At 39.2% G+C, this 12,689-nt stretch overlaps 1 protein-coding gene across 3 annotated transcripts; it reads right to left on the bottom strand.

Moving 5' to 3' along the window:
- Positions 1–4,548: 4,548 nt before the first annotated feature.
- LOC124129284 lies at positions 4,549–11,529 on the bottom strand. 3 transcript variants are annotated; one of them, XM_046492806.2, is made up of 7 exons: positions 11,347–11,529; positions 10,329–10,416; positions 9,836–9,939; positions 8,129–8,204; positions 7,838–7,923; positions 6,668–6,730; positions 4,549–5,204 (listed from the first exon to the last, which is right to left on the bottom strand). In XM_046492806.2, the coding sequence occupies exons 1-7, from the start codon at positions 11,378–11,380 to the stop codon at positions 5,125–5,127; spliced, it is 531 nt and encodes a 176-aa protein (XP_046348762.2). In that variant the 5' UTR covers positions 11,381–11,529; the 3' UTR covers positions 4,549–5,124. The 3 variants fall into 3 exon arrangements, with proteins under 3 accessions (XP_046348762.2, XP_048242232.1, XP_048242233.1); XM_048386275.1 differs by having other exon boundaries at positions 6,668–6,727; XM_048386276.1 differs by lacking the exon at positions 6,668–6,730.
- Positions 11,530–12,689: the final 1,160 nt, after the last annotated feature.

Here is a 12,689-nt window from a genome sequence, read left to right as displayed (position 1 = left end):
CTCCTTTGTAGGTCTCTTGCAGAGAGTTTCATAATGTGCAATATAAAAAGGATGATATTTTTGTCTCAAACTGGTATTTAAACTTGCAATGTACTATATTCATGAACATCATATAATACTCATTATCTCTCTCAAGAGGATGTCATGTAACGTTATACGGTGCTAAATTTTGTTATATCTTGAAATACGAGATATTCTGTGCTAGTGTGTTTCACATTAGCAACAATAAAACTATGAAACAATCATCTTGTTCTTTTTTATTTATCGGACTCTTGGCTTAAGAGGTTGTAGATAAAATCTAAAGAATAATTACTGGATCTTAGCCAAAGTTTGTTTTGTTTGTTTGTTTGTTGTTTAACGCCGCACAGAGTAATGTATGCCAGTGGTTTGTAAATAATCAAGTCTGGACCACACAATCCAGTGATTGACATCATGAGCATCGATCTATGCATTTGGGTAACGATCTCATGCATCAACCATGTCACCGATGTCTGACCACCTGATCCCATTAGCCGCTTCTTTTACGACAAGCATGGATTGCTGAAGATCAGTACTAAACTGATTCTTTATTTGTATTTCGCATGCCATCCATACAATATGCCAGACCAGACGCAAGCCGAATATACACATATTTGGACGGCATGCCATACAGAAATACTGCAAGCAATACAGTATGCCGTCACCATGGTAAATGGATCAGTGAAGAGGAGTGGTGTATCAATGCCTATCACATTAGACCCATTCCTTATATCATCTTAGAATTTGAACCAGTACCAAATAATTCATATGACCCATATGCCATGAGAGTGAACGTGCCAAATGTGACCACACCAGCATTCATGAGTTCAGGGGGAACACTCAGCCATATTCCAGCTATATGACATCTTCCCGAGGCAAAGGAGTTAACTGACTCTAAAAGTCCAGTTGCCACATGGAAACTGGACTTTACAGTCAGTTATCTACCTTGCCTTCGGAAGATGGCTACGTGACAGCGGTCTGTAAATAATCGAGTCTGAACCAGACAATTCAGTCACTGACATGAGAATCGATCCACGCAATTGGGATACGATGACATGCATCAACTAAGACAGCGAGCCTGACCACCCGATCCTGTTATTAGTCGCCGCTTACGACAAGCATAGTCGCCTTTTACGGCAAGCTTTGGTTGCTGAAGACCTATTCTACCCCGGATCTTCAGGGGTCCCATTGAATGTGAAAAATGAAAAGTAACACCACCCATGGTCCTGAATTCATAAAAATAAAATAAAAACCCTACCCCCATCCCACCATCCACATACTGTCAGTTCCTCAAAGCCCAAAATTCAAATTCTACTATCTCTCTCTCTGCCCCTTCTTAGACTACTGACCGCCTCCGTGGTCTAGTGGTAGAGCCTCCGCCCGGAGAGCGGAAGATCCGGGGCTCGATCCTCGGCCGCGTCATACCATAAGACATTAAAAGATGGTACTAGTTGTTACCCTGTCTGGCGCTCGGCATAATGGGGCTAAAACAAGGACTGGGCGGCTCGGAGTCAGTATACTGTGTCTGAGTGGGGTTTTCATGTTTAACTGCGGCATGGTATCTCAGTGAGCTAGCACTATAAATCCAGGGTTAGAAACTAAGTGTTTTTGTCCACTAGTCCTTATAATGATAACATATAGCAAAACCATTAAAAATGGCAAATTTCTACTAGTCCTTAGGATACCTTAACTATTTGGCAGTTTGGCAAGGACTACAGGACTAGTGCCAATTTCTAACGCTGTAAATCGACATCAGTCCGGACTAGTACAAGCAATGCACGTCGCTATATAAGTGCAATGCTCTTGGAAACGACATTAACTCCATTTCACCTCACCTCACCGCTAAGACTGCTACCCTCTGACAACACACAGCTCGCTTCCCTTCATTCATGTGTAGGCCATTGTCACCTGGGACAATGCCATTGTCCGACAGCATTATTCTCATTCTGTTTCTGGTCAGAAGCTGGAGACGAAATTCATGGCAAAAACTGTTATTTCCCCATCATTACTTTTTGAAACCTGGTTTCCACGTTAACGTTTATTGTTTGGCATTCTTCTGAAAGCGTCTACTGGGACAAGTTCGACACAAATTTACTTGTTCAGTCCTCTGAACCTCCATAAATATATTGTCACGGGTTGATGCATGTCATCGTATCGCAATTGCGTTGATCGATGCTCATATCAATCACTGGATTATCTGGTTATTTACAGACCGCCGTCACACGTTAAACAAAAAACAAACACACAAATATTGTGATGGGTCAGATGGATTGTATAAGTATACGCTTCCGAGTAACACGTGACAATTCATTTTTCAAACTTTATTTTTGAAAGATGAAAATCTTGTAAGCACGCCTCAGCTTCCAACGTCTTACTTCCGTAGTTTTGTAAGGATGGGAAGCTCTACTTCGCGTCTGGCTTCTCACTTCCGTAAGTATGTTTTAGGAAATGGAAACCTTTAATTAAAGGTATAAACTTTCTATTTCAGGGGTATTGGAAGCTAATATGACGGTGGCCCCTTTCCCGTTAATTAACCCCCTTCAAAAATAACATTTTATGCTCGTTTTATATATATGCACTTGCAGTATTGGTAATACACTTGTTACCCCTTATGTATATAACCTAAGTGAAAATTTGCCAACAATCTCATGTTCTAAAATATGTAAACAGAATATTTATTTTTGAAATAGCAAGTGTCAAATATTTTACGTGCGCTTCAAATCGCAACCATTATAGTGCCACTGAAATCGGTTTCACACAATGTGCCGACCATCTTCCCGAGGCAACTGACTATAAAAGTCCAGTTTCCACCCTTGCCGAAATAGGCTGGAATTCCTGGGGTCGATCGTAGCGCCACCAGTGGCTATTACCAGTTATGTCCCTTCTAAGCCTCTCCTATGGACCGTGTGAAGCCCATTTCTGGTGTCCCCCGCCGTGATATTGCTGGAATATTGCTAAAAGCGGCGTAAAACCATACTCAGTCAGTCAGTCTCCTATGGACCAATCAGATTCCACCTCTCGTATCACTTGTATTTACTTTAAAAAAATGGAGGCGCCCAGTCAAGACGATCTGATCGATAATCAAGATCTATATTGTGATAAAACGGATCTTACATCGCGAAGTGCATCAAATCACGTGAGCACCTTGATTAAAACATGAAAAGATTTGGAAAATATCTGTTGACAACGAGTTGGCGGTGCACATGCTTTCCAAATCTTGCAATCGGCCGAAATCTGCACGGCAGTTTACGAACCGGATTTCGATTTCGTTGCGCGATTTTGATTGGACTATGCATAGACTCGTTAGTCCAGCTGTAATGTAACTCCATAATACCAGCCTAGTTCGGCAAGGGTGGAAACTGGGCTTTTATAGTCAGTAAACCCTCTTGCCTCGGGAAGATGTGTGCCGACCACGGGAATAGAACCAGGGACCTGTTGCACACGAGGCCGACAATTTATCTGTCCCGCCGCCAATAGTTTTATAGTTCAATGTGCAAATATGTAAAAATTATGTTCTTACTCACATAAACAGTATGTGATAATTCTGCACCGCGTAATAAAAATGTATATCCGTTAAAATATGTACGCGTAATTCACATATGACGAGAAATAATAGATTGGGTTCCTGTTATATAGTTTGACCATACATTATTAGAATGAGAAAATTGTAAATTATTCATTTATTAAGCCATAGACGTAGAGATAAGTTTGGTCAAACAAACAGTGCTTTCATGAAGCTACAAAACAATAACTATTCAATAGTTGATCAGACCACCTCTTTTCCCAATACGTGCCTTAATGCGGCCAGGCATCCCGCCTGTCATGTTTTGGTTTGTTTGTTTGTTGTTTAACGCCGCACTCAGCAATACTACAGCTATATGACGAGTCTGAACCAGACAATCCAGTGATTGACATGAACATCGATCCACGCAATTGGGATACGATGACATGCATCAACCAAGTCAGCGAGCCTGACCACCCGATCCCGTCAGTCGCCTCCTAAGACATGTGTAGTCGCCTTTAACTGCTGCCTTTCAAGGAAGTTAGAAAATTATGAGTCATACAATCCCAATACTTCACCACATATGCTTTCATATCACATATATTTATGAGATTTTTGTTGTTGATATTGTCCTTCATGATTCGCCAAATATTTTCAATTGGGTTCAGGAGTGTAACATTTTGCTCGTTAAACCATTCCTGAGAATTCGTTGCTCTATGTCTTGGATCATTGTTTCGTTGGAATACCCAACCATCACAAGGCTAGCACTACAAAACCACACACGCACGCGCGCGCGTCGGTATGGAAGTGCAATTATCTTCTAGGTGATATCAAAACCCCATTTCACTCACCTCATCTTTAGTAAATGTGAATTTGGCGGTGCCGTTATTTTCTTTTGCAAAGAAATATATATATATCTAAAAAAATCTTGAATGAATCCATCTCAGAAAAGGAAACAGTCCAAATACAGACCAGCGGACATTATATAGGCGAGAATAACAACAACAACAGACAACAACACAAGAAAATGACAACTGCAAATTATTTTATTACAGGTAAATTCTTCAATCACATAGGTACTTCCGTAAACACGCACAACCCAACAAAACTTATACCATGCACATATTGACTGATCTGCTGCCAAAGTGTCTAAAGGGTTGATGACATTTTCTATTCGTCAGTGTTTCTCTTGGGGAGGCTCACGTCATCAGGAAACGTCATCAGCTGGGCCTAAATGTATGTTGGAGATTTTCCCCCGTTAGTCAGTTTGCAGCTGCATTATTTTCAAATGAAAAATATTTATAAATCACATCCAATATGAAAATAGTGATAACAAATTACTTGCTCTATCTAACTGACACTGCACACATCATTAAAAATATCAGTATATTTTTCACCAAAATACATTTAATTCTTGCAATGACGATTAAAACAAAACTGCTACGATTTCTTAACAATTTGTTGCTGTCATCTATCAGGAGTTTTAAGAATGGTAATCATACGGATTAATTCATCTGACAATATGATATTTGGCTCATTTGACAAAAGCGATGGCACTCGATGGACGCGTGGAAAGCAAATATTCTGTGCGATTCCTGGGTCGGTCAAAGTCGGAATGCAGCAAGGACGAAGAGAAGGAAGGAAGCTATGGCACTGTACACTCTCAGTGAAGAAGCTCCGGAACCTATACAGAATGAACACAACACATGATATAGAGAATAACTGTACACACAAGTCACATTAAATTGACGTATAAGAAGCATTATTTAAAAAATATTTTAATGTCCTCAGACAACGATGTAATTTATACAATATTTGACAGAATATTTGGATAAATGCACAGACATTCATTATACCCAATGATGTCACTTAGATTATTTTTCGGCCATTTGAAAGTCAGTGACGTGCTATGTACACGTAGTCGCTACTTTGCCTCATGTTATAAGTTGATGAAAATACCCATATATTCACTGACTATACTAAGAGTTCACATTGTGATAATCTGAATTTGACAGTTGTGGAAACGTCGACATGATCCTTCCTGGAGAAATTCAATATCACAAGGCCAATGAATTATCTGTCTCGATTATCTTTTGAAGCAAGCCCGTAAAAGGCAAATAAAATGATGAACATTGTATGAATGGATCACTAAACCAGTGATGACACCAGGTGTTCGCAAGAAGGTAAACATGTCCTCCTCTACCGGTAGTACCCGCCACATTGTTCAAGTAAGTGTGTTTTCCCTAACGTAGAAGACAGCAGTATTCTTGATGAAAAACATCAAGAATCAAATCTGGACCAGAAAATTCAGTCGTCAGTATCATGAGCCTTTATCCACGCTGTCAAACAAGTTGCCAATCCTGACCACCCGATCTTGACTCACCTGACCAGAGTGAATGGACACACCCTTATCTAAGGAACACGTGTCTGGTTTTACATGTATCTCATAACATAAATATGCTATCTATATGCGGATAACAAGAAAGTATCTTATTGTAATTACCGACTGCGATAGGATCAGGTGGTTACAATGTATGTCTTGCTCAGATTCGAGTATTCACATGCCGCCATGATATAGCTGTAATAATAGTCATTGCTGAGTAAAAATAAATTCAGTCCCTTACTTCACAAAAGGTATGAATAAAGGAACAAACGATTCTTTCATAATACTATAGTTAATCTGTCATAATCTGAGATATTAACTATATTAATATGAAAGAATCGGGTGTTCCTTAACTTTCTTTTGAGTAGTATATAAATATATTCAAAAACGTTACTTGTGAACGAGACCCGTGAAGATCCGGGGTAAATAGGTCTTCAGCAACCCACACTTGCCGTAAAAAGGCGACTATGCTTGTCGTAGGAGGCGACTAACGGGATCGGGTGGTCAGGCTTGCCGACTTGGTTGATGCATGTCATCGATCCCAATTGCTTGGATCAATGCTCATGATATCAATCACTGGATTATTTACAGACCGCCGTCATATAGCTGGAATATTGCTGACTGCGGCATTAAACAACAAACCAACCAACCATCGAACTTGAAACGAAAGTCTTCCCCGTTATCCAGCCACATAACTGTACCAGCTCACTTAAGCACAGGGCAATCTTGGCACAATGTAGTAATTTTGAACTTGATATTTTTACCTTTCTTGTCTGCTGGTGTTGGTGTAGGGCTACCTGGTGCGGTTGTTGTCGGACTACCTGCTGTTGTTTTGTAAAATAGTCGTTGATGTTAGTATTGTGTCCGAAATGATTATTCCCTATTCATATTTACATGAGTCTCATTTGGGCTCTGTTACATGCATTAATATGTACTGCACTCCGAATTACATTGAAATTATGGGATGAAATAATAGTTTATCGTTCTTACACCCAGTCATTTATGTAATTTTACTGCCTTGTCGCAATGACAAAGTAAATCATGCACTTGTTAACATTTTATGCTGATAGTATATGCTACAAAAACCTACGAATCTGGTACATTGACAGTGCTTCATATTAACAAAAACGAAATGTCACTACATATATATGAAGTATTGCGACAGCATTAATATCAGTCCCATGTGTCCTGTAGTAAATCTGGGGGAGGTGATTATGAAGAATGCAACCAAAATATTTCATCTATTTTTCTAATTAAAACAAGTAAACCTGGTAGTTTTCCTCTGTCTGAGTAATGCGAGGAATGTGCTTTGGATAACGTCTTTCTATCTTTAGCATGTCACTTAGCTCACAGATAAAATATTAGGTTTAAGGTTCAAATGTATTTGTACGTTGCAAGAAGTAGGCATTCCCATTTATGTCGACCAACATTCCTGCAGCTCCAGCCCTTGGTGGCTACATTTCACAACTTTTGAGGTACAATGGAGCATGCTCTTTCTTTGAAAGAACGGTGTAAGACTTCTGCCCCGAATTGGTGTGATCACGGTTACAACATTCAAGGCCTGAGTTTAGCTTTCAAAAAGTTTTATGGTAGACATTTCCATATGTGACGCATCAGTGACAAAAATCATGTCCGATGCAATTCCCTATTTTGACTTCAGGTGAATAAGTGAAAACGCTTTTTGAAAATGCAGATTCATATTGGATAATAAAGAAAGCCTCTCCCTTTTTCATATCAATGAGTCGATTACAGTTCCAAAATGCCGATACTTTTTGAAAGGGGTGTGTTAATTATTTCTGAGTGTTAGATTATATTATGAGAATACAGTACGAAACGGGGCTGCATATGGACCATTTATCCTGGAGATGTATGAATACAAGTGAGGCTATGGATTTTGCAAAAAGCTGCACTGAACGTGTGCAACTGATACTTACTGCACTTGGAATCCGACCTCCCCTGCGGTTTGGTAACTAGTGCAGAGGCGTGTGTGGTGAGACAGCCGATGTAGGTCTTCAGAGCCCTAAAACAACGTGATGGCTGTGAACACAGTAGTGTATAATAGTCTGCATTTTTTTTGTTTATTCCTACCCTGACGACACAAAATAAGACATACATAAACTGTTATACACATATTATTTTCATGTAAATATAGATTGGATATATTTATTTTTACATTGCTTGAACTTAAGTCCAAGAATGAAACCCTCTTATCATCTGGAGCTTACGCGCATTCCTTGTCACCAGTTAGATCCTTTACCCAGAAGTCTTTTTGGCATGTGTAAGGTGGGGCCAAATCTGGCTCTGAAATACAATTGGAATCCACTGTATATCTGTCTGCTACCACAATCTAAGACTACTCATCGAATCGTAATTATGATAAATAAGGAAAGAACAATTTCAGGATATTCTTACCTTATTGTGGGCGAAATTTTATTTTAAAATTTAGAACATTTCTATTACTACAGGGTTTCCTTGATTCAATGGTTACATCTGTTTCAGTGTTTGTTTTGTTTGTTTGTTTGTTGTTTAGCGTCGCACTCAGCAACATTCCAGCTATATGACTGCGTTCTGTTAATAATCGAGTTTGGACCAGACAATCCAGCGATTGACATCATAAGAAAAGACCGACGCATTTGGAATACGATGACATGCATTAAACCAGTCAGCGATCCTGACCACCCGATCCCGTTAGTCGCCCCTTACGACAAGCATAATCGCTTTTTATGAGAAGCATGGGTTACTGAAGACCTACTGTAACCCGGATCCTCTTTGGGACAAGGCATCTGTTTCAGTGCCATATCTCAAATTGGTCCCGGGTGATATGTAGGTATATGTTGCTACCATGAGTTTGGTTGTGTAAATTTACCAGAGATTGGGTTGATGCATGAACATAAGTTTCTTGGATATGGATGGACGATTAAAAACGCCACATGGATTGCTTTTGAGGTAATCTTGAAACAGGAGCCGGCTTTTGTATGCCAAAATTAAATCACCGTTGTGTTTGTTTATTGTTTAACAGCAATATTCCAGCTATATGGCGGCGATGGTGTAAATAATCAACACTTCAACAGAGAATCCAGTAATTGACATCATGATCATCGATCTACCGTACTTGGATACGATGACATGCACCAACGAAGTCAGGGAGCCTGACCACCCGATCTCTTTAGTTTCCATTTACAAGCATAGATTGCAGAGACCAATTTGCGGGGCCAATCGGCGTTATCAGATACGATCGTATGTAGATCGAACATCTAGTAACTTAAAGGCACTATTTCCCCATTTGAAATAAGAAATGTACTTATAACTAAATGTTGCCCACTGCAGCTTCATCGCCGCTAGTACCAAGAAACTCGAAAATACTTTGTCAAGGTAGAATGACGCAAAACCCATTCTATTTTGCATGTGAGCGGTGTCACCTGCATTCACTTCAATTTTAATCGGAATGGAACGCGCAGTTATATATATCTATTGATTATTTATCTGTTTATCAGTTTATGATCACAGTTACTTTACCACTAAGTATATTATATTAGCAGTATTTTACATGATGTGTATTGTTTGATCATATAACCATTTAGATTGATTAATTGATGTGATTTTACTTCAAGGTATAGATTAAGACAAAAGAAAGCAAATGCTTTAAAAACGTGTCCATTGTATCAAAATGTATTTCATCTAATACATCATGCGTTGTGGAACTTAGATCACACCAATGCGTAAAATGCCGTTGTCTTTACAATACAAATTTCATAATTAGGAATTTAACTACAATAAAAACTTGAATTGACATGAATAATCTCTAACCAGCCATTCGTCATGTTAGTACGTATAATCTTCAAGAACTAATTCATAAATTAAATTATACAAATAAAGGGGCCTATGCAGGCGAATAATTAACGTAATACGAACGATAGGGAACTAAGGCTTACTGCAAGTAGCGGCTGTGAATTTCGTGACATCTGCTGCTGAAAGTGTGCAACCTTCTTTGGTTCCCGCAGCAGTTTCGAGACAATCAAGGTACGTTTTCAACTTTCTGCAAAGTATGGATAAATATTTTATGTAAACGTTCCGAAATATGTGAATGATATGATCATTTTTTAGGGCCACCATCAGAACTATTCCCGCCATATCGTGTGCACGAACAACAACGAACGCTGTCGGGGCATGATGTTACACAATAAACCAAGTCACCCAATCTGATCATAATTACCATAGCCTTTCAAGTCGACTCTTATGATAAGACATGCATGCTATATATCACACTCATTTTTGATGTTCCATTGTTACTCAAAAACATTTAACATTTATATTTGAAGGCAGATACAGACGGGGGTTGTCCACAATCGTTTAGTTTTCTGTTTATATATCTCATTTGTCATAAACATTTAATAGGTTTTGAGTATTGAGGTGGAATTTACTTACGCACAGGTCGTATCTGGAGCTGAGTCGTATGTGCAGGCAGGACAGTCAGCAGCAACCTGAACCCTGATAAGTGTTGCTACGAAGAAGCCTGAAAGAACATGTGCCTCTAAAATATCATGATGATCAAATTTCAAGCCCATTCACATATTATCTTTATTCGTGAAAACTTAGTGACCATAAACATTTACGATTTACAGCAATATTTTACTTTAAACCTTAGGACTTGCTATTTTAGGCTGGGACTGGACCGGAACTGGAAGTGGTTTCCAGAGATAACGTTTGTAAACAGACTGATGTGACCACATCCAGAGAACATTTAGAAACAACGTATAAAATGTTATTTATGTAAAGTGCTAAGTATTTAGAAGAACGGGTCCTTTTAGTCCTAAAAGTATATGTTGTTTCGATACTTAATGATTGAACAAGGTTGGTAACGTTCAAAATTTATGGGAGTCCGACAACTTCAACACATTCTCAGGGTGGTTGGGTAGCATTGTGGTTAAAGCGTTAGCTCGTCACGCCGAAAACCCGGGTTCGATTCCCGACATAGGTACAATGCGTGAAGCCAATTTCTGTCTCCCTCCGTGATATTGCTCGAATATTGCTCAAAGCGGCGTAAGACTTCACTCACTCACTTCAACACATTCTCAAATACAAAACGATTTCTGGTTTATGAAAGTATTGCTTCTGACACATAATGTGACTTAGTTCCGTTATATTGTAATACCTACTTAAAGTATGTGTAATCATACAAAAATGATATTGCATGTTTGAATGGCAAACGAGCTGTTATAACTTGAATCTATGCAATATACAAAAGCAAATTTAAATCTCAATCTCCAGCCAGATGCATAGACCAAGCGTTATTAAGTATGTTATAAATATTGTGCTTGACCAAACACAAAACTGACAAAGACATTATTCACATAGAGAAGCCAGATAAAGGAACACGTCGCATAAAGCATAAAGACGTTGATTCCCATTTATGTTAAGATCAGATAATACACATGTAACTTACAAATGAGGAACGATAATGTCATCATTTTCCACATCTTGATGAACCTTGGTTTCTCTACCCGTGTCTTGGCTAGCTCCTTGGACTCCCACACTTCAAAGCTGGGCGTCTTGCTGCTTTTATAGGGTGTGTTCCCATGGTGTCTTCTGTTGTCAACAACGCAGATATGGGGCGGGACCTACGTGAATACACTTGACAGCATGATCCACGTACATTTACAACCTTTCGAACGAACACAAGACTTTTTATGCTTTCACGAATTTGTTTATCCCTGCAATTTTGTAGCACATACTCAACAGCCCTTTTTTCAAAGTCACGTACGACCGAGGATTGCGTGTACTACCATGTCGACAGAACCATATACTGATTCTCAACTATCCTATTCATGACTTGGATAGAAAATATCCGATTTTGTGATTTTGAATGAATTTGAAAATGTTCGAATCTTTAGTGTTATTTTTTTTGCACCAGAAATGTTTATCTGCGTTTGTTGATTATAGCATAAAAAAAAATATTTCTAAACTTCTTGTGTCTATTTTCTTGTGACCTCGTTGTATATACATTTTTGTTATTGTTGTATACTAATATTTATAAGTACACAAGGGGCGGTCGGGTAGCCATCACACCGAAGACCCACGTTGGATTCCCGACATGAATACAATGTGTGAAGCCCATTTCTGGTGTCCCCCGCCGTGATATTGCTGGAATATTACTATAGGCGGCGTAAAACCATCCTCACTCACTCAGTATAAATACACCCATTGTTATTATACAGTTGGTAATAAGTCTTCAGCAACCCATGCTTGCCATAAAAGGCGACTTTTCTTGTTGTAAGAAGCGATTAACGAGATCGGGTGGCCAGACTCGCTGACTTGGTTGATACATGTCATCGTATCCCAATTGCGTGGATCGATGCTCATGATGTCAGTCACTGGATTGTCTGGTCCAAACAACCGTCATAAAGCTGGAATATTGCTGAGTGCGGTAGTATGTTATTTTCCATGTCTGGATTCGTCTGTGTTGTTAAACCGCAGCACAGGATTGGTACATGTATGACAAATTGATCTCAAGAACACTTGCGGTTACTTCAGGTACACTTTCGCTTTATATAATTATTCAAATATTTAAGCGTCAAACTACATCTCGTGAACAATCTCTGTTCAATTTCCATGTTGCGTTTTGTCATCCCCCACCAAACTCAGTTTCACTCGAGATCAACCGGACTCTGATCACTTAAAGCCATCTTCCCGGGGCAAGGGTATTCACTAGCATATATGAAGGATTAGTTTCCACCTTAGCCATTTCAAGCCTACTTTTGTTTGGCTCGATCGTGGCGCCACCCCGTG

Source organism: Haliotis rufescens, unplaced genomic scaffold (genome assembly GCF_023055435.1).
Source record: "Haliotis rufescens isolate VD_foot unplaced genomic scaffold, xgHalRufe1.0.p SCAF_6, whole genome shotgun sequence".
Lineage (NCBI taxonomy): Eukaryota > Metazoa > Mollusca > Gastropoda > Lepetellida > Haliotidae > Haliotis > Haliotis rufescens.
Note: the sequence above shows the minus strand (reverse complement) of the source record. Positions and strands in the feature narration are given on the sequence as shown.

Coding starts and splice junctions, on each gene's coding strand:
- LOC124129284 (XM_046492806.2), bottom strand. CDS start 11,380: ATGTGGAAAATGATGACATTATCGTTCCTCATTT. Junction 8,205..9,835: donor ATTCACAGCCGCTACTTGCA/GTAAGCCTTAGT, acceptor ATTGTATTTCAG/AGCCAGATTTGGCCCCACCT. Junction 5,205..6,667: donor AACACCAGCAGACAAGAAAG/GTAAAAATATCA, acceptor CATTCTGTATAG/GTTCCGGAGCTTCTTCACTG.